The sequence below is a fragment of the Elgaria multicarinata genome, chromosome 2 (assembly GCF_023053635.1).
Source record: "Elgaria multicarinata webbii isolate HBS135686 ecotype San Diego chromosome 2, rElgMul1.1.pri, whole genome shotgun sequence".
Taxonomy (NCBI): domain Eukaryota; kingdom Metazoa; phylum Chordata; class Lepidosauria; order Squamata; family Anguidae; genus Elgaria; species Elgaria multicarinata.
The window spans coordinates 134212146-134235632 of record NC_086172.1 but is presented as its reverse complement, the minus strand read 5'-3'; the positions used below and the strand labels follow the sequence as shown (position 1 = coordinate 134235632).

General features: G+C 38.6%; 1 protein-coding gene across 1 annotated transcript in view; it reads right to left on the bottom strand.

Moving 5' to 3' along the window:
* FMN1 (formin 1) overlaps positions 1-23487 on the bottom strand; it is a 145923-nt gene that overhangs the window by 17157 nt on the left and 105279 nt on the right. The window contains exon 13 of the mRNA XM_063117745.1: positions 18308-18400. Coding sequence (XP_062973815.1) covers positions 18308-18400 — 93 coding nt within the window. The remainder of the gene's footprint in view (positions 1-18307; positions 18401-23487) is intronic.

The window sequence follows — 23487 nt, the reverse complement described above, 5'->3', positions numbered from 1 at the left end:
GAATGTGACACCCTTCCTGGTTCTAGCTGCATGTGAAAAATTAAAACTGATGAAACACATATTTGCATTACAGACACATACTGAATAAGTGTATGTGTCACTCATTGAGGAATACATGGACTTGTCTGTAAGGATGGGCTGTTTGCCAGGTGAACAATCAATTCAGACTAATAAGGTTATTCTCCTATCCAGTTATTATCCCATGCAGAAAAGTGCCATTTGCTCTTTGGGATAAACTACAAACTGAGCTAGTCAAGATGATTGTCTTATAAGTAATTAAAGAAATAGATGAACCCACTCACTGGGTAAGCTCATAGGTACTGGTAGAAAAATAGAATGGTCATATGTTTAGATCCAAGGGATTTCAACAAGGCAACAAAACTTCAAATTGCTCAATTTGTAAATGGATACCTTTTTTTGTTTTTAAAGCAAACCAAGTGCTTCTCCAGGGTTCTGGAAAATGGTTAACATGTTAAGTATATGAAAAGAAATACTTGCTTAGTCATTAAAATTGTGTGTGTATGGCTATCTCAGGGTTAAACAGAAAAAGTCTATCTGTGGGCAATTACCTTGAGATAGAGGCTGTTCTGGGAACCTTGCCAAGATTCTAAGTTAGCCTCATCACAGCTGTATGTAATGTAGATAAGAATTGTGTAAGATGTGTATATAGTTTCTCACTTGGGTAAAATGGAACAGATCACTGATCACTGCTCTCTGATCACTGCTCTCTGTGTATGCCTCAGTGTGCTGATCTGAACTGAACTGCACAGAAGCCTGAAGGAAATAAACCAGCTCTGCTGTGTAAGACCTGCATGATGTGTGTTTGTTTTCTGAGCACAAACAGAGTTCCAGAAGGAGAAAAGTTCTGACAATAACCCAACAAAGGTTATGGGCCCAGCCCAGTCCAGGCAAGTCTACGCCAGCCTAACCCAGGCAGAAGAACCAGAACTTGGTGGGAACGGTGCAGTATCAGAAACAGAACCTTGCAGAACATGTTAAGAGCTCTATTGAAAGAGTCAGGATTGTCTAACCTGTTCTGGGCAGAAGCTTTGTCCACCTCAAATTATTTGTTAAACAGGCTTTACCACTCTGTACATGAAAAAACTCCATATGAAATGTTTTACAAAAGAAAACCTAGAGTGTCACATATAAGGGTTTTTGGAAGTAAATGTTTTGCTCATGTTCAGAAAGAAAACAGACCAGGAAAGCTAGCTCAAAGAGGTTTGGAATGTAAACTGTTGGGATATGATACACAAACAAAAGGCTATCGTTTGTGGTCTCCATATCACAAAAGTGTAATTGTAAGCAGAGATGTAGTTTTTCATGAACAAATGCAGGAAACAAAACAGTATGTAAGTTTGCCTGTAGAACAGAAAGCTGTAGAAACAGAAGAAATTCCTGAACAATCTCAGCAAGAGAGGGAGGGGGAAGAAACTGTAGAGGAGGAAACTATGCCTGTAACTATGCCAAGACGATCAGAAAGGGAACGCAAAGCTCCAATTCGTTACTCAGATGAATACCAAAGCAAACAGGTTTCTCATAGAGCTTTACTAATAGCCTATGAACCTACTTCATTTGAGGAAATTCAGGAAATGGAACCTACAGAAGCTCAGGGCTGGCATGAAGCAATGTCAGAGGAAATCAGAGCAATGGAAAAAAATGAAACGTGGGAGCTAGTACCTTTACCTGAAGGTCGTAAAGCCATTACCTGTAAATGGGTATTCAAAGTAAAACAAAATGAGAAAGGACAGGTGGAACGTTACAGAGCAAGATTGGTAGCAAGAGGATTTGCTCAAAAATATCTAATAGATTTTGAAGAAGTTTATGCACCTACAACAAAATACTCAAGTGTAAAACTTTTGTTAAAAATTGCAGCAGAAAAACAATTGAATGTATTTCATTTTGACATCAAAACAGCTTTCTTATATGGAGATTTAACTGAGGAAATTTACATGACTCAACCAAAAGGTTTTGTTAAAAATCCAGGGTTAGTTTGTAAATTGAAAAAATCCATATATGGTTTGAGGCAAGCAGCAAGGTGTTGGAATAAGAAACTGGACAATGTATTGATCAAAATGGGTTTTAAACAAAGCAAAGCTGATCATTGTTTGTACACAAAACAGGATGGTTCAAATGTAGTGTATTTGCTGATTTATGTAGATGATTTGTTACTGGTTTTTAATGAAGAAGAACAGAAAAACACATTTGTAAACCAGCTGCAAAGACATTTTGAGTTAAAAGACCTTGGTTCAGTGAAAAGTTATTTGGGAATGCAAATTTCAAAAGATTCTAACACAGGGTCATTTCTGATTGAACAAAGTGGCAAAATTAAAAAATTGCTGGAAGAACACAGCATGGAGAATTGTAAAATTGTTGCCACTCCTATGGTCACTGATTTTCAAAATCAGACAGACAGTACTGAAATGGAAGACATACAGAAATATCAGAGTGTGATTGGAAGTTTACTTTATCTAGCAAACCTAAGTAGACCAGATATTACATTTGCTGTAAATCTTTTAAGCAGAAAAATGACAAAACCTTCTGTAACTGATTGGACAGCTGTAAAACGTGTATTGAGATATCTAAAAGGTACAATCAATTACAAATTGGAAATATCTACACACAAAGATGGAAATTTCTGTGTTTATGCAGATGCTGACTGGGCTAACGCAATTGATAGAAAGTCTACCAGTGGAGCAGCATTCTTTTACAATCAATCCTTGATTGATTGGTATACAAGAAAACAAAATTGTGTAGCAACCTCTAGTGCAGAAGCAGAATATATCAGCTTATCTCTGGCTTGTAATGAGATTGAGTGGTATAAACAATTATTTGCTGATCTAAGGTTGGAAATTGAGACACCAGTAACCATATTTGAGGATAATCAGGCATGTATTAGTATGGCTACATCTGAAAAGTGTAAACCAAGAACTAAACATGTGGATGTTTGTTATTCTCATGTGAAAGATATAATTCAGAAGGGCTGGATTAAGCTTGAATATTGTCCATCTGAAATGATGTTGGCTGATTTATTCACAAAACCAGTATCAATGGTAAAACACAAAGAGATGATTTTAAAGCTGGGTCTCAGATTGTAACACAATTTAAACAACATGCGCAAGAGGAGGACTGTTAAGTATATGAAAAGAAATACTTGCTTAGTCATTAAAATTGTGTGTGTATGGCTATCTCAGGGTTAAACAGAAAAAGTCTATCTGTGGGCAATTACCTTGAGATAGAGGCTGTTCTGGGAACCTTGCCAAGATTCTAAGTTAGCCTCATCACAGCTGTATGTAATGTAGATAAGAATTGTGTAAGATGTGTATATAGTTTCTCACTTGGGTAAAATGGAACAGATCACTGATCACTGCTCTCTGATCACTGCTCTCTGTGTATGCCTCAGTGTGCTGATCTGAACTGAACTGCACAGAAGCCTGAAGGAAATAAACCAGCTCTGCTGTGTAAGACCTGCATGATGTGTGTTTGTTTTCTGAGCACAAACAGAGTTCCAGAAGGAGAAAAGTTCTGACAATAACCCAACATAACAGAGGGAAGCTTGGAACTGTGTACAATTCAAACATTATATATTTTTGTGTCTAGTATTCAGTATTGTATCTGACCCTGAAGTCTATCATAAAACCATACATATTCTCTATGAACATATCAGTGGGGTGGACACCTCCATGGATGGCATCATAATTTGAGGTTCAACTAAAGAAGAGCTTAATCAACAACTTTGGCAAGTCCTGACAGCTACTACAGCTGCAAATCTGAAAATGAACAGGAAGAAATGCTTTTTTAGTGTTACAGAACTGACATTTGTGGCAGACATTATTTCTGCTGAAAGTGTGAAATCAGACATGAAGAAAATAATGGCTATAAACATGATGCCATGTCCACAATCAAAGAAGGATGTTCAGCAATTTTGGTTGATGAACAATTTATTTCTAATTTGTTGTGGGCTCTCACAGTAGAAGCATTCAAGAGGCAGCTGGACAACCATCTGTCAGGGATGATTTAAGGTGGATTCTTGCAGTGATTAGGGGGGTGGACTCAATGGCCTTATAGGCCCCTTCCAACTCTACTATTCTATGATTCTATGTTACCAACCGCAACCCGTTTGGAAGCTTCTTGAACAGAAAATGAATGGTACTGGGATGCAAAACAGGAGGCCTTTTGGAAAGTTATAAAGCAACACCTAACAAACCAGCCATTGTTAAAGTTATGCTCTGTAACCAGACCCCTTGGTGACAGTGGCCAGATCTGCTGTGCCCACCTAAACATCCAGGAGCAAAAATAAGTCCAGGAGCCCAGGGCAGTCTTAGTCACAAAACCAGATCAGAAGCCAGATTGAAATGGATCAAGATAATTAGCCTCATCCAGGAATGCCTTGAATTGGGTCTCTATTAGCACCTTGCACAAGAATGGCATATTTGATATAAGCCAATAGTTAACCAAGATGGCAGCATCCAGGGAGGGTTCCTTCAGTTAGAGGTGCAGGAGCTATACTAGACTGGCCAGATACAAAAGAGGGCAGGGCTCCTGCAGCTTTAACTGTTGTGATGAAGAAAGAATTTCACCAGGTTCTCCATATATACAAATGACACCTGCTGAAATTCCCCTTCCAATACAACTGTTAAAGATACAGGAGCCCTGTCCTCCTTTTCATGTGGTCACCCTATGTACTGCTTACTACTTGTGCAACATTTCTGAGGAACTGCACTATTGCTACAATCCTTCTGTGAGTACATATCTGGATACAACCTATAATGCAATATTTTAGATGTACAGTACTACCACATAAGAAGTGCCCTGCTGGATCAAACTGAGGGTCCATCTAGTCCGGCACACTGTTCACACAGTTGTCAACCAGCTGTTGGCCAGGGAACAATGAAGCAGGACATGGTACAGAGGACACGGTGAATAATCCATTTTCAAACCAGTGTAGCTTTGTTTTCTTTAACAAATATATGTGAAATAACTAGCTGTCTATGTAAGTTTTGTGGGATTGTGGAAGGTCTTAACATGCTAGAAAACAGTATAAAAAGCTCAAGTATTCTTAACAGTAACAGAAAATACTGATTATATTTATACATTCCACCCACAGAACAAATTCAACTGTTTATTATCAGAGGTGATACAAGGAAACTTAGAAATTATGCTTTGTTTAAAAATGGATAATGTTGCCTATAAATTTGTCAAAATAGTGTTGAAGGTTAGTTTACTAGACAATCCTGACAGTGAAGCCAGCTAAACCCGATATTATATATCAATTTTTCTTTCTTTTTTTCTTGGATATCTTTGAATATAAACAGCAATCGTCCAAATAAAGAGAAGCTTTTGAATGAGCAATTGTTTTACTTAAGGGAACCTTAGGCTCAGAAGATGAAAGATGTTCTCAATTTTGTTTTCAATTAATATCTTCTTTAGTAACACACTATTAAACATACTGGATCTAGCAGTAGACACTGCATTTCTCAAAATTCACGATTTTTCTAAACAGCCCCTGAAAAAACAATTTTTGCAATATGATTCTTATGCAAATGGATTAAAATTGTATGGCTCACATGAATTTACAATGACATTAATCAATCATTCCTTCCCCCAACTTTTCTAGTTAAAGATAGTAACTTTTGAAATGCATTATTACTTAACATAACAGAAATGTCTGCTTTTCATTTGCTTGTATTCCAAATAGAACATTGTTGATTAATCTTTCTAAGATCGCTAAACATACCCAAACAGTTTACGAAACTGGAAAATTAGTTTTAATCCTTTTTAAACAGAGTACGTTTTACACCAATATGTTCTGCATTTGGAAAATAAACCAGGCAGATTTAATATAGTTATAATCTTCTACTGTAAGAATTAAGGCAAAAATATAAAGCACGTTCTTAACAAGGGGATAATCTTTTCAAAAGTATGATGTGTGATGGTCAACAAGAATAGGAAACAAGTCTTCTCTAAAACACAAGCTCGTAGTAAATATCCAACTAACAAGTAAATTGGATAATATACCAGCCTTGATTTGTAAAGAATGGGTAATTGTGTCTGTGAGTGTAGGGATAGAATGAACCTAATTTTAGAAAAGGTTATGAAAGTGGCGGCTTGAAATGTTTTAGAAGATAAAAACCACCACATTACTTCCTCCTGTGGGATGCTAATAATGATTTATGAAGCTACATTTATTTCTCAGCATTGAGCTTTGTTAAGATTGGTTTCACATGATCAGGTAAAAATCTAGGCATGCAAGATGCGTAGCAGTCTCACCGGTCAGAAGCACAGTCAAACTAAGGTTTTTTTTTTAGAACACTTAGAGGGAGGCAAGAGTATAAAGAACTACTGCTTTCATTTTCATATATTTTTCCCTCCCTCATTAGGGCATTCTCTTTTTACAAAGTAAGCCACTTCTGGTGGTCAGGAGCAGAGGCGCATTGTAAATGCACAGCAGGATAGTGGCAAAGCTGAGATTAATTCTCCATAGATTTATATAGACTTTTTTCCTCACTGTTAATTGCCTTGTACCATTTCAAAGGTGCTTATGTTGCCTTTTTATTGCTGGTTACTGACTTTATTCTGGCATATGGTGGTTGGCGCCATGTCAGAAAATGAACATTTTATACCAGAACGAAAATTGGGTATTTGACAGTTTCTAACAGAGAGTTTGGACCAAAGAAGTTGTGAGACAAGATTTATAGCATATTTTATATGGAGCACATCTGTTTCTTTACTTACATATACTAACACAGTGAATAGATTAAAAGCATGAAAGTATATAATAGCAACAAAAGAATGATACATGGTTTTTTTAACACACACACACACACACACTGCTTGGAAGAATGAATGCCTTTTGACACCTTTTCATTTTAACAGTCAGAAAGAAGGGTGGAAGCTGCATCTGAGAAAACATCCGTGGTTAGAAATGGTTTGTAGCAGGTTTAATACCAATAAAGTCGTCAGACTGTGAATTGCAGCTTAATGTACAAAACCAGGCCATTGACAGATAATTTTCTTGTTAGTTCTATGTAATGCCATTAATACAATAAACGTGGGTCTATTCATAAAAGGGGGTGGGAAATGTTACAATTTCATTCAAAAGACAGGAATTCTCTTCATCCAAATATGCTGTCATTCCACCTTTCCATTGCCCCCCCCCCATTACTGAATTCCATTATCAAAAATAAAACACCCACACATTGTGGCTAGGAACCCCCAGCTGTATAGTTCATAATTGGAAAACACTAGAGATAGCACAAACTCTGGTCATATTGAAGGAATGGGTGATGAACCAGGTTCTTATTTGGGAGAGGATTCTTTCAAAATCTACAGATTAAAAATCCAACGATCTGAAACTGATCTGGGGAAAGAATTTCGTTAGATTGAGGGGTGGGTGGATTCAAATCTGTGCTGGATAGGGTTGCTGTTGTTTAGTTCAGACTATTTCATTTTAAATATTTTCTTTTTTAAAAAAGAGTTTTAGGGCACTTTTAATGGTAGATGCCTCTCATAAACTACACCTATATGGAAGAGAAAACTGTCTAGCCGAGCAATTGAAAAAATAATATAAGTCTCCTTACACGTTTTCTTCCCATAGAGCATTTGTATATGCTTGATTTCACCCCTTGGATACAAAAAGTTACGGAAGTACCCCCATGTTTAATTTGCATGAAATTCATAATTGATAGTAATATCAAGTGATATTTACTGAGATGATCAGATCACCAGGCAAATGAGGAAAAGACTGTTAAAGACATAAGTCACCATTGTTATGGTCTTGGGTTATGAACAATAAAACTGTAACTGAGGTCACTGAAAGAAATGTTGAAGTGCAGGTCACATAATTAATATGTACTTGTCAAGTATGCCCTTAAGAAACACTTTCTTTGTCCCCCTGCCCCTCCATCCCTTCCATCTGCTGATACTCTGACAGGGTCTGAAACTACTGAAGAGCGGTGACTACTATATAATCATTCACTTTCCTACTTTCCTCCTTCTCATTCAGAACTAGACCATTCATGTGAACAGTGGTGGAGGAAATGGATGCAGAGGTGCTAGGGTTAGGACTGGCCTAAAAAACACATAACTGGAAGCATCTGTCCAATGAAATATTGATCGAGAGACAAAAAAAGGTATGTTAAGGGATTGATGTCTGTAGCGGTAGTACTTGCCAACAAGTGCCTTTGAGTGGAAAGTGATAACAAACTTCGTTCTCCACCCCTTACTTCTATTCTCTAAGGAGTCTTCTAAATTGCTGACTCAGACCTTAGAATCTCACATACCAGCTTTTACAGCTTCACAAACAATTTAGGCCCAATATTCATGCACAATTATGTTGCTGTACATGAAGAAGCCTTCATTAAATGTGGATTAAAAATATGCTTATGGACATGAATATTACATTAAAAATAAGTCTCAATTATTACATTAATTATGGATAGAATTGTGTACATAATAACAATGGACAATCCCTGTGATTTCTTCTATCCTGAAAATTTTATTTATTTAATTACATTTCTATACTGCCCAATAGCCAAAGATCTCTGGGCAGTTCACAAAAATTTAAACCACAAAATACAGCATAAAATACAATATGAAGTGTAATAGCTTAAAACTACAGTATAAAAGCGCAAGGATTTAAAATGCTACAGCAGATTTAAAACAGCAGCATTTTAAGTTGTACTAATGTTACTTAGTGGTTAAGAATAACTGTTAATTGCAAACCAGATACTTTAAATGAATTACTCGTATGAATTTGATCCGTGCATGCATGAAGACTTAACTAATTATTACAACAGCTTTCTTTTATTTGTTTGTAAGACACCAATTACAATAGTATAGTATTGTTTCAAAAGAGAAGATTCATTTTACGTTATCTATTAGCTTCATCCGACTTACCTGTTTCCCTCAAATTATCCCCATTGCATAAAGCTGTTGTTGTTGCTAGCTAAATCACACCCCGGGCGGCAGCACTCCTATGATCCTTTGCATACCAGGAAAAGGGTTTAAGGGGGAGAAATGTAAAAAAAATAATAAAAAATCAACAGATGACCCAATCCGATTCAAATTTGGTATGCTTAAAGCCCTTCTTAATATCTATTACTGTGCCAATTTTGATGTCTTTACCTTTAAAACTTACGCAGATGTAAGCATTTGTTTAATTTGTACTTTAAACATATCAGAACATCCTCTTGCGCCCCCAGTGGCCGCTCGGAGAACAACAAAAGATTCCCTCCTAAAGGGGTAGTAAAATACGTTGGTTCTTTTGGCTAAAAAGCACAATTAAAGCAGGATGCATGGGAGTGCTTCGCAGTCAATGCAGATTATAAGATGGAAAACTTCGAAGTCCTTTGCATGCAATTCACAGTGATTGCACAGTATAACGCTGGTGTGATGAAGCTATATATCTATATGTGGCTTCTCACCAAGCAAGCAGGTACCTATTCACATGCTTAACAGTTGCTAGCTGTGTGATGCTGATGAGGGTGCAATTCTCAAGTTAGGAGCTGCCTACTTTCCTCTGTTGGCTTGACTGTTCTATCTTACTGAAGAAATGAAGAGGATTCCCTCCCCCTCCCCCCGCCAGTTGGAGCACTGGGATCTGTTAGTCATAGGACTGGAAACTCATTACCTGTCAGCAATGCTTTGGGCCATGTACTAGAATATATAGTGAGCCTCTTTCTCCAACTTCAGACAACAATTACGTGGGCAAATAAGCATTCCCATTGAAAAGGATGTCTCAGTACTATCTAATTCTAATATTCATAATATTGCTGTTAAGAGCAGCCGGTCATCTCCTATCCCTGTCCTATCCCTGGCACTTTTAATATTTTTCCAGTTTCTGGCAGCTGTTGCAATTCATGGAAATAAAAATAAAAATGAGGCAATGGCTCAGTTCAGACAACACATTTCTCTATGTAGTGTGAAAACTGCACTTAACAGTTGAATTTTTAGGAGGTACTCACCACACAACATGTTCTAACTCCACTGTTGTATGACTGTGGGCTCCCATGGAGTTGAGTAAAAGGCAACACAGCCCTTGATTGACAGTTCCTCCCCCCAGACCTCCTGATGGTATCCCATCAGGCATTGCTGCAAAAAAACACAATCCCAGCAGCTTTCCTAGAGTGCTACTTGCTCCTTTTGCCAGTCTTGCCAGGGAACTCTGTAGCCAGTGGGAAAAGACAACTCAATGCAATGGAAAACTCCACGGAGCCCTCCACATAACACACTACACAATGGTTGTGCAGGAGCTCTCCTCTGCACAGCATGGATATTCACTGTGGAGTGGTTTCTAGAAAAGAAAAGAGTCCACCGTGGGGTGGAGTTTTCTCTCCAGACAACATATTTCTCAATGGTGGTGTAAAAACTCCACTGTGGAGTTCTAAAACCATCATTGAGAAATGTGCTGTCTGAACTGAGCCAATGAAAATCAGGACTGCAATAAATGTTTAGTAACAAATGGAATTTTAAAAATATGAAATTATGATTATTTAACCATTCTGTATTGCTAAAACTTATACCACAGATGAAAAAAATTATAAACTGTGAAGCACACATCTGATTATTTTAAATGACAATTTTACTAGGTTTTTACCCCTAATTAAAAATATCCACTGATTAAAAATAGTAATGTGGCATATCATACTTTGGCTAACAACTGTCCAGGAGTTTCTTCCTAGATCAGTCCTTTACAAGTGGGAACAGCTGACTTTAGATGTGCTAGCATGTTGTCTCTTCTGTGAGCTTTATCACACCAGCGTTATACTATGCAATCACTGCGAATTGCGTGCAAAGGACTCCGAAGTTTTCCAGCTTATAATCTGCTTTAATTGTGAAATACTCCCATGCATCCTGCTTTAATTGCGCTTCTTAACCAAAAGATGTGCAATATTTTGCTACTAGTTTTCAAGCGTATCATTTGTTGTTTTTCGAGTGGCCGCTGGGGAGCAGGAGCAGGATTTGAAGAAAAATTAAACAAATGCTTACATCTGTGTAAGCTTTAAAGGTAAAGACATCAAAATTGGCACAGTAATAGATATTAAGGAGAGCTTTAAGCATAGCAAATTTGAATTGGATTGGGTCATCCATGGATTTTTAATGATTTTTTTTACATTCCCCCCCTTAAACCCATTTCCTGGTATGCAAAGGATCTAGCCGCCAGGTAGCAATAACAACAGCGACAGCTTAGTGCTGTAGGGGATAATTCGAGGGAAACAGGAACGTGGGATGAAGCTTTGTAACACATTGTATAAAGCAATTTTACTTTATTTCCTCCATGGAGGTTAGGTGTGAATGTCGTGTGTGAAACAGATCTTAGTGGATCAGATGTATTATTGCGTGAGAAAGTTTAAGACAGAGATCCATTTTTAGGTAATGCTTCATTCCTGTTTGTCACATACATACACACACAGGAAGATGTAAACTCCATACCAGAAGGAGGGCATATAGTTAAAGAACCAAAGTTCATCGAATGGCAGAGCACACTTTATAGGAAGAAGGGATAGACTTACTGGGTTTTGCCACATTTTAAAAGGCTTTGTGAGTGATCCTTTGCTTGTACAATAAAGGAGAGAATAGAAACACCCACAATGCATTCGTATGCGTGTCTGCTCAGAAATAAACTCAACTGAGTTTAGTGGCACTTTCTCCGAGGTGAATGCGTGTACAATTGCAGCCAGAGTCCAAGAAGTAAAACTAGAGCTAAAAAAGTGATCACTGCAGTGTTTTCCATTAGTTTTAAAATATACTCCTAGAAATATGTTCCCCTTTTCGGGGAGCAAAGGCTTTTCTCCCTACCACCTGAATAGGCAGCAAACCTCTTCTATTCTGTGCAGATAGGATATTGAGCTACTGCCAAGATAACAGAGCTTGCGTAAGTGTTAAGGGAAAGGTCTGGATTTTTTTAAAAATTCTTATTTTAAAAAATTCATCCAAACAAGTGCAATGGTTTGGATTCAGACTGAATCCAGGCATCTCTCATTCCATATTCGTTTTGATCTCTGTTCTTTCATGGCTCTTTTTACCAACTCTGAAATCTTGTATTTGCTATGCAGGAGAGATACAATTTGTTTCAGTTTTCACTTATACATGGAATACATTATTATTTTCTACATTCTTTGATAACCATAATTTGTTTTTATCTTGTCAATTCTCTGTTCATGTTATCTCGTATAACCCACCCTTCCTTCCATTTCTTGAAGGCACTGCTTTTGATTGAGCAGGGGGTTGGACTCGATGGCCTTGTAGGCCCCTTCCAACTCTGCTATTCTATGATTCTATGATTCTATGATCAGCAGATGCCATAAATCCATGTATGCAGACATACTGATCATTTATGAATCTTTCTATTCATCCTTTTATGCACTTGCATTTCCCATGCATTCTCTAGAAATCTAGTAGCTAAACTGGAAATCGAAATAGAAGTCTGGCTTGCAGACCCTTTTTGAAAAATAAACTATGTCTAATTTAGCATCTCTTAATATCCTGAGGAATTAAGATTTTCCATTACTACATGCAAGTCTCTACCACATTTTCAGGATGCTTTCATTAGAGAAAATTATCATTATTCATCAGGGCAAAAATCAATAAAATTAATAATCTTTAATCAATACAACATCGACACATATTTAATTAAACTTGGAAACAATGAAGAAAATCAAAACTGCCAAATAGTTCAGATTTTTAAAATGAATTACTTCTTGCCAAAACAAAAACGTAAAGAATCACACTTTTTTCCTTGGTTAAGCAAGAGATGCTGTTTTCAATTTCTCCACTGAAATCAATCGCTTCCCATTTATCAGCATTTCTGATTGCATGTTCTGATTCAAATACAACAACAATTTTATTGCAGTCAATAGACCATTCCAGTAAAAGTTACATACAAAAGGACTGAGCATATATTTAACTATTAAAAGGGATGTTCTGATTCATTTTAGGTAAAGAAATTGTAGCATGGGGGTGGGAGGAAGCTGCTTGGATGCAACTCAATGGAAAGTCATAAAAACATAGAAGAGTTATTCTGTTTTTCCCTTGTTTTTATGGTTTCAGATATAAAAAAAATATGCACAACAATACTGCCATGACTAATCAGGAGAAAAAGAAAGCATTAAAAGCAAAAAAGAAAAAAAGTATCATTTACAAAGTAGAACCCTAATTTGAATGAGGACAACCACCAAGAGCGTGTACATTGGCAAGCTAAACATACAAACATAATTATGCAGGCCATTATATTATTAAAAAGATAGTTTTTTAAAAGCACTAGGGAGGGAAGGGAGCTTTGCTGAGAGAATTAAGGCCCTTGTAGGCTGATCAGACTTGAATCATTCCTTTCAATAGGGTTGGCTATCCAGCAGGTATGTTACCTAAGCATTTAGTAATTTGGCCTTGGTATACGTATCAGATAATTTCTAGAATAAGCCAGAGATTTCAGATACAGTAATTTCCCCACAACAGGCTTCTCCCCTGATCCAAAACCTGCCTCTTTACCCTGCTCCTGGCCCTCTCCAAGGGCCGTCTCTTTTTACAATCACAAATTGGCAATCCTGTTTGCAAAGGACTAAACTAAAATATCCACCAAACAGGCATTATTTACCTAAAGCTAATCCAAGTTTCTCAGATTGTGGGCAGGGACCAGGCGGAGGACATACATCACAACATAGAGACAGGCAGCACCATCCCAAGTGGGGCAGGGAGAAGCAGAGTGACAGAGCTACTGCTGCATCCCAAGCCCAATAATGTTTGGATGGTTAGTTTTCAGCCCAATGGATCATTGTAGTTCTTCTCCACCACCACCACCACCACTGAAAGCAATGTGGATAAAATTAGCTATGTCAGTTCCAAGCTGGCGTAGCACAAATTGGGCCCATCTTGGGAGAACAGAGCAGGTTTGGATCCAGTGGATACAAAGCTGCCTCTCCCCACCCATGCCCCACCTCTGGAAGGCTCTGTTTGGGGGCCACCACCAACTACCAGCAAGAAAATGCCAGAGGAAGCTGGAAGCTTTCCAACCACTAAACACTGCCACACTGTAACCCATTACAAAAAGCAACATCAGGGGCTAGGATTGCACTGCAAGCTAGTTACACTTATGCCCCATTGATTTCAATGGGTAAGAAGGGGGCTTGAAGTGGTGGATTGTCTGTCATTTTCAAAGGCCTACCAGCTTTCAAAGTCATACCCTGGCCAGGGTAGGAAGTGGGGGGAGGGAGTCTTTAAACCTCCCCACAGTAAGTTTAATTCATGCCACCTCCAGGCTGGCCCGAGGGGTCCAATCCTCAGGACCCTCACTGGAACAGAGGGTCTTTGAATCCGGAGGATCCAAAGACACTTCCATCCTGTCTAGCTTCTCCCCAAGAAAGCACCATTTTGGGGGTCTATCGCTGGAAGGTGCATCGCCACTTGTAAATTTATGCCAGTTGAGCTCTCTGCAGACATAACTGAGGAATTCCTCTCTGCTGGTGGGGGAGAGCTTGTCTGTTCTATCCTGATCCTCTCTAGCCAGCATATCTGGGGATTAGGTTTGGTCTACCATCTTTTATTTTAATTTCTTTAATGGATTTTTAAAATGCCTGATAGGATAAATTGATTTGAATTGGACTGAAGTCCAGTTGTGCAACTAGCATACTATGGATCCACAGCAAACATGTTTATTTTATCTTACACTGTATTGGTTGAATGCGAGTTGCCTTTGTAAAAAAGGTTGTACGTTACCTAATAAAAAAATAAAAATAAATAAAAACACAGGACTTTGGGAATGAGCTGCCACTGCTTGTGGACAGACAGATGTTGAGGTACTCCCTCTCTATGAATCCCTTAAGCACAAACTGACAAACAGCAGCTTGTATTCTCCCAGCCCCACTTTTGAAAGTTTTTTTTTTACTCCCTCCATGAAGGTGGGTGGAATTACATGACAAAAATGGGGTGGGGAAGCAGCCCTCCTTTCTGAAGCACCATGGCCCTGACCTGAACCACATGCATTTGCAGAGGAATAGAGAATACAATCACGCATTCTGCATGAGTAGAAGAGAGATGGGTTTGCAGGAGGGATTTGAAGGAGAAAAAGAAAAAGAGGAGCACCAACAGACAAACTTGGAGTGTCTAACTACTATGGGGACTCATCAAACTTGGAGAAAAATATTTGTTTGTAAATCAATCAATCAAACAAACAAACACAGCCCAATGAAAGTCCCTTATAGTATCCTGATGAGTGAGATTAGGATTAGGGACGGGTGATGCCATGAGGTTAAAAACTCCTCTGCCGGCATGAGTAGTGTCACGTCTACTTTGGCCCCTGGTCACCAAAACTAATTCAGCACAGCAGTTCCTATCCTTACTATCAAAACATAAATATCATAAAATACACTGGGAAAAGGGGAATTGTTGATGTTTAGTGTTGGGGAAATAATAGCAAATGGAGCTAGGTTTCTTTTCTATAGGTTTTTGCTGATTAGTTAGGGTTGCTTAATTTGAACAGAAGGCTGGCATGGAGAGTTTGGTGGAAGGCTATATTATCAAAGTGTGGGAGACTGCTGGTGTTAATGTGCACATATTCCCAGCGCTTTCTCAAGCTCACTTACTGCTGGAGCCATAAATATAAACTGCTAATTAAATGAGATGAAAAGACCACCAGAACAGACATACCTTGACTCAAACAGTCCTACTGCAGAGGCCTTTTCTTGCAGGAACCCTGCTAAGTTTATGGGAAGGCTTAATACACATATTACATTTTCTAGAAACGTATCATTAGTGAGTTGCTGGGATCTATGTTGAGACGTTTATAGTCCTGGGTTGCAATTTTATGCTCATTTACATGTGAGTAAACCTTACTGAACACAGTGGGATGTACTTGGGGTAAACACACATAGCATTATGCTTTAGGTTATGAGGATTAAAAAAAAAGAATAATAAAACCAAACTCCAAACATCTATTAGGAAATGCTAAACATAACCTACCACATATTGTTTTACAAATGCACTATCGAAGCAGACCAAGCCCCATTTCTAGATAGAAAAATAAGTTTCAAATTATTCAAATTTGGGAAGACGATAAAGCTGAAGCTGGACATTTCCTTCACTTTGGTGTGGCAAACAGCCATGTTTACAGAAGAAAAATGAAATTATAAGTATAGCAACTCACATAATCAAACTGTGTCGCCATGTATATGCTTTCTCAGACATTTAGTACTAAATTACTGAAGTTGTTTTTAGGGATATTGCCCACTTGGGAATATCAGTTTCCTTGTAGAGGCACCACAACAGCTACAATTGTCTCTGCTATCCCTTTGAAGAGTCTCATATAACTGCTGTGACAATACTAGATTTGTATTCCTAACTATAATTTGTGATACCCAAAAGTACAATCTAGAAAATGCTGAGCATGTATAAATCATGTTGACTTCAACAGAACCAAATAGGACCTAATTTGATTGTTTCTGGATGAAGGGATTGTTTCTGAATTAATTCAATTCAGTTGAGGTAGTAGAATTGCTGAATTGACGTTTGGGGTAAGTAATGGACTGGATGAGGGCTAATAAGCTGAAGTTCAATGCTAACAAGATGGAGGTGAGATACAATGAGATATAATGGGGCTATTTGCATGACAGGCTGCAGCATGTGCAGGGTGTGAACAGCCGCCATTTTGAATATACAGCCCCTCAGGTGGTGCCACGTCGTGAAAACCCAGTGAACAGGGGTTATGCGAAGGTTAAACAATCCTCACATAACCCATGGTCTGATTCAGAGTTACGCGAGGGTTGTTTAACTTTCGCCAGATTTGCAGAACATGACAATAAATAGCCCACAACGAGTTGAGATGTGTCATTCATACCCAGTTAATGTAGCTAAGTGGAAAATAAGTACTCATTGGAGCAGAGAGTTCTAGCCTCACGTATAAACTGATGGGGTCCTAACTGATTTTGACTAACCAGATCATGGTTGACAGCTCATTGAAAACCTCAAGGTGCAACAACAAAGAGAGAGAGAGAGAGAGAGAGAGAAAGAAGCAAACTTCAGTGCTTGGGATTACTAGGAAAAGGACTGAAAATAAAACAGCTAGTATCTTTAAATAATCTATAGTATGGTTGCAATTGCAGTGCTAGTGACCACATCTCAAAGATATCACAGAGCTGGAAAAAGTGCAGAAAACAGCAATCGAAATAATGAAATTGGAGCACATTTTCTATGAGGAAAGGCTAAAGTGTTTACGGGATTTAGTTTGGAAAAAAACAGACTACTAAAATAGGAGAGCTTTATACAATTATTTATGGTTGGCAGGAAGTGTTTATAGCGAACTTCAACTTCTTTCATAGTATCAATCCTACAGGGGTTGATTTTATCCCCTCGGCTATCTGATATCTACATGAAGCCATTGAGTAAGGTCATCCAAAGATTTGGAGTGAAGCGCTATTGATTTGCTGATAACGCTCAGTTCAACTACTCCTTTTAATTCAATTCAGTTGAGGTTGTAGAATTGCTGAATTAGTGTTTGGCGTAAGTAATGGACTGGATGAGGGCTAATAAGCTGAAGCTCAATACTAACAAGATGGAGGTGCTTCTGGTTGGTAGTTCGTACAGTGGTAGTGTTCACTGTTCCAGATGGGCTACACTCTTCCCTTAACAATCAGCCTTACACTTTAAGGGGTGTTAATTGATCCACCAGCACAGGCCCTCTTAGAGATAGCCTGGCTACATCCATGCTGTGGAAACCTCCAGACTTGATCAATGCAATGAGTTATTCATGGAGCTACCTTTGGACACTTCTTGGAAACTTCAGCTACTCCAAAATACAGTTGCTAGGCTATTAACCGTAATCAGCCCAAAGGAACATGCCCTACTAGTCTTAGCAATTCAACTGAAAGCCATTCTGTTTCCAAGCACAATTCAATGTGCTGCTGCTTATCTTTAAAGCCTTATGAAGCTCGAGTACCTGGAGGACATGTTTTCCCTCATGTACTTGCCAATGTTGAAATGGTCCCAGAGATTAGCAATTTAATTGCTGCAGTACCAGCTAAAAAAGTTTCCCTTTTCCATCCATGTTAAGAGATGAGACATTATGAAGAGCAGGCCCACACAGAACTGAGCAAAACATGAGAATCATAGAATAGCAGAGTTGGAAGGGCCCTACAAGGCCATCGAGTCCAACCCCCTGCTCAATGCAGGAATCCACCCTAAAGCATCCCTGACAGATGCTTGTCCAGCTGCCTCTTGAAGGCCTCTAGTGTGGGAGAGGCCAGAACCTCACCAGGCAACTGATTCCATTGTCGTACTGCTCAATACATACAAACAAACAACACTGGAAAGCACATACCTTTCAGGTGAAAATCTTCCAATTTATCCTTAAAGGGCTGGAGATGTTCTTCAGGTGAGTCTCTCAAAACCACTTTCATCTGTTTTTCACAAACTGCCAAGGACAAGTTGAGTGTTAAATTTTTGTAAAATATTTTATATAGATAGATAGATACTAAAATAAAATTCAAACATTCGCAAGTAATGGATATTTTGCATGGCATCTTTTCTGGTAGAAACAAACAAGGGTACGAATACAAGAATTGTCTCTCATCAGAACAGTATAGGTATAGAATCATAGAATAGCAGAGTTGGAAGGGGCCTACAAGGCCATCGAGTCCAACCCCCTGCTCAATGCAGGAATCCACCCTAAAGCATCCCTGACAGATGGTTGTCCAGCTGCCTCTTGAATGCCTCTAGTGTGGGAGAGCCCACAACCTCCCTAGGTAGCTGATGCCATTGTCGCACTGCTCTAACAGTCAGGAAGTTTTTCCTGATGTCCAGCTGGAATCTGGCTTCCTTTAACTTGAGCCCGTTATTCCGTGTCCTGCACTCTGGGAGGATCGAGAAGAGATCCTGGCCCTCCTCTGTGTGACAACCTTTTAAGTATTTGAAGACTGCTATCATGTCTCCCCTCAATCTTCTCTTCTCCAGGCTAAACATGCCCAGTTCTTTCAGTCTCTCTTCATAGGGCTTTGTTTCTAGACCTCTGATCATCCTGGTTGCCCTCTTCTGAACACGCTCCAGCTTGTCTGCGTCCTTCTTGAATTGTGGAGCCCAGAACTGGACGCAATACTCTAGATGAGGCCTAACCAGGGCCGAATAGAGAGGAACCAGTACCTCACGTGATTTGGAAGCTATACTTCTATTAATGCAGCCCAAAATAGCATTTGCCTTTCTTGCAGCCATATCGCACTGTTGGCTCATATTCAGCTTGTGATCTACAGGTATTGTATTTATTTTGAATTCTTAGGGGAAAAGGGTCTTTAAGGTTGGTGATTTTGCTGACCCATATCAAGTGCATTCTTAACGAAAAGACTAGTCATTAAAATATCTTTTAAAATAAAATGCCTTCCCCCAACAGGGAATATCCTGGATTATGTTTAGCTTCACAATTACAGTCTGATCTCATGCCGTGAAATAGGATTCTCTACACATTAACCACCCTGAAATTTGTTGTCATAACCCACTACTGTAAGACATTACAAGACTCAACAATGCACCTTCTTTTAGAGGTGTCTGGATGATTCAAAGAACAGTTTTGTAAAACAATCCAGATGGCTCAAGCAATTCTGAGAAGGCATCCTGAAGCATTTTGGAGTTATGATTATATGGCTTCTGTGATTATCAAGATCTTGGCTGCAATCCTATGCATGTATACTTAGCTTCAATGAACTCAGTGGTGCACTGAGTAAATGTCTTTAAATCATTTATAAACAGACAGGTATGCAATTTATAGTCTAACATCCTGATCCCATGCTCATATACTTGGAAATCAGTCTTGTTGATTTACATGGATGTTCCTCCTAAACTGGGGGCACAATCCTATGCATACTTAGACAGAAAAAAGGCCTACAATTCCCAGCATTTCCCAGCGGGACATGCTCAGGATTGTGTCTTAAACATTTTTAACATTACAAACCAGGAATAGATGCACACCTGAAGAGATACTGGAAGATTAATTGATTTGCAGTTTGTGACACTGGATCATTGTATATCATTATGTCAATATAATAATATTTGAAAAATGGCAAGAAGGGGTGGGGAGGTGGGGAGTTTTTATGAAAAATAATTTTAAAAGGAGGCCAGCTGACTAGGCAATAATGATATGGGTGATTTGTAATGATGTAATGATCCTTATTTGCATTTCAGTGAGAATGCTTTCATACCATACTGTAAATCAAATGCAGCACCATGTGCTGAAAATAAATTGAAGGAATGCCTACAATGGGGTAGTGTTTGGTGAGTCACTGATAATCCAGTTAATATTTATTTTAATTAGTTCTAATGCATTTGAAAAGTACCTAGAGATAAATGGCAGATAGGCACTTATCATTGGTTCATAGGTAGTAATGTGAGAAAGAACTCAGAGAGTGATAAGTGTCTAGATAAGAGCTTTAAATTTGTGTAACTTAATATATTTCAGAGTACTGGCTATGATTTTCAGTTAACAACTCCCCATTTGCATTACTACCTATAATTACCTAGGGGAATACTACAGTTCCAATATGTGTAGCTATTTTTGAAAATAGAGGGGATTATGCACAGTTTTGTGGATCAGGAGATTTAATAACACCTACCCATGGGATGTTTAGTCCAAATTTTACTGCATTTTTTTAAAAAACAACCCTGCTACTTCATGTACTCTTTATAGTGGCAATAATAAATTATTATATAATGGCAAAAACAATATAAATATTTAGTAAAAATTTGAAGTGGAGCTGATATTTAAGTTTTAGATCTCACAAACCCCCCAAAAATTCTCCCACACTGATAAGTCCCAACTTAGACAGAGAGTGTCATGTGAATGTCTTTAAGCCTTAAGGGAAAGATGTACTAATATTAAGTTCTCTCTCCCTCCCCCACCCTGAAATGAGAGTACCACTGAAAAATATGGACAGCAAGGACAAAACAAAGTTCACAGTAGCAAAAGGGAAAAAAGGGTCTTACACCAGTTAAATAAAAGTAGTCTTGCAAAGATCACCATGTGTGGCCCTGTTAGTACTTGAGGGAATGTCACTGAATCATGAACTGGAAATTAAACTAAGGCTGTAATCCTAAGCGTGCTTACTTGGAAGTTAATCCTATCAAATCAATGAGAAGAATCCAACAGTGGCCATCCAGTAGCGCTATTTGTGTTTTGCTGCTGGAAACTAAGCGCTTATGTGATGTCAACAGTGTTTGCTGGTGCAATAGATCTCTGAGAAACCTGTCAAACTAGGCAAGCACAATTAACATTGCACAAGCATTGCTTTCCACCAGCACAATGTCAATAGCACCAGCGGCCAGATGCCATTGGATCCTTCCCAATAGACTTACTTGAGAGAAAATATGTTTAGGATGGAAGTGTTAATGTAAAATATTCCTTTATTTCTCTTTCAAAAATTCAACACGTGGGACAGAGACATAGTTTTCCCTTCTGTGTTCCCCACCACCACTACTGCTCACTGCCCCCTGATGCTGCCACTGCTGGAAAGGGAAGAAATACTGCATAGGGCCTCTAAGACTGTATCCAACTGCCAGTGGGGCTTTCTAATCTAGCGCCCTCCATGTGTTTACCTTCAAACTGTATTTCCATACCACCCAATAGCCAAGTCTCTCTTGGCAGTTCACATAATATTATCTTATATAATGGAATATAATTTAGTGCTGGTGCAAGTTTGCACAGGCATATCATGGCAGCACAGGAGTGGGGCAGAGATGCAAGAATTTGTCCCATCTGCCTTGTAGAGTCTGCTGCTCCGGCCTCAGTGAGGGCCACAGCAGGTAAAACAGGGGGCAGCAGTAGGCTGTAATTCAGCGAGTGAAAACGACACACATGTTCAATGTAAAACTGCATGCTCATACTCGTCCTAGTCAGTTTTATGGAGAAGAGGGCTGATTGTTTTGTTTAAACTACAGATAAGTAAGGTTCTAAAGGAGCCTGGATTCTTAAAAAAATTCTGAAGACAGACACAAAATGACTTCCTCAATGGACTCCTAGAGAGGTCTGGAAGAAACACACCATTTCCAGTAATGACTCTTCATGCACCTTCCAGTCTTCTCCCTTGATAATGAAATGTACTGTAGTAAACAGTCATTTCTCATCCTGTGACCACACTGGAACAGTGGCTAAAGAATTATGGCGAAGGGCAGACGTAAGGATTAAGAATCCAACTTGGAGATGCAATGCATTTCCTCTGGAGAGGTTCAAATGACTTTAATAGGGCAAACAATGTATCTAGACAGTAGCCAAAGAATATCAACAAAGAGCTGATGACCAAGACAGTGATATAAATGGGAGACTGAAATTGCTGTTTGTATCAAGGGGCTGCCTGCTACACTAGTATGGAATTCTGGTTCATTCAGGATAAACATATTAAATATCTTGAACACTGGTTTATCTATCTAATGAAAAAAAATGATACTGTCAATTGGTGTGCTCTTTTAAGGCTCACTCAATACTGCATGGCCTAATAACCTTGAGAAGAGCATAAAACTACAGGAAATTCAAGTCAAACTGAAATGGAAACTGAGGCCTAATCTACACCAAGCAAGGATATTGCACTATGAAAGTGGTAGGAAAGTGGTATATAAAAGGCAGGAGCCACACTACTGCTATGGGCCGATTGACACGTACCATCTACCACTTTCATACTGCTATATCCTGCTTGGTGTGGCTCCTGCCTTTTATATACCACTTTCATAGTGCAATATCCTACTTGGTGTAGTTTAGGCCTGAGAGTCCTATTTAGTGGACAGCAATCCTTTAAGCACTGAAATACTTAACAACCGCCCCCTCATAGCCTGCCGGAGGAGACTCATCTGCTTGACAATCCTTCAGCATTCAAGAAAGCTATCAAGACTGATCTCTTCCGGCAAGCCTATCCAGTAGAATTTTAGGATACTTTTAGTATGCTTTTAGAATGTTTTTTAATAGTGTATGCTATGTTTTTAAGTAGGATTTTATGTATTTTATGCTTGCTGTTGTTCCCCGCCTGGATCTAAACAGAGAGGCGGGTAAGAAATAAATCATGTTGTTGTTGTTGTTATTATTATTCCACCCTGTCATTATAGAAGCTATTTTGTAACCTTAAGGACTGGTGCCTAAATTTCTTTGTTTTCCTCTTCCCTCCCCATTCCTGTTTCCCTTTGTGATATGATGTTTAGATTGTAAGCCTGTGGGCAGGGGCTGTCTGTAAACCTTTTCAGTAGAAGAACAAGCTTTCTTCGGAGTTAGTATAAAGAAAATAACTAGCATATATAAAGCCACTTTATATAATTATTTACTGCAACACATTTTAAAATATATTTTCTGGTTGTATACCATATGGTGCATCCATTGTAAAACTAGTATGCAAATTACCTACATACTGAAATGTGGGTGGAATATGCCAAGGAGCATTATTTAAAATTCCTGTACATGTTTTTAGGTGTATATTATGGTTACCATGGCAAAGCTTAGAAATCATTAGCAAACATTAAGCATAGCTGCAACTGCTG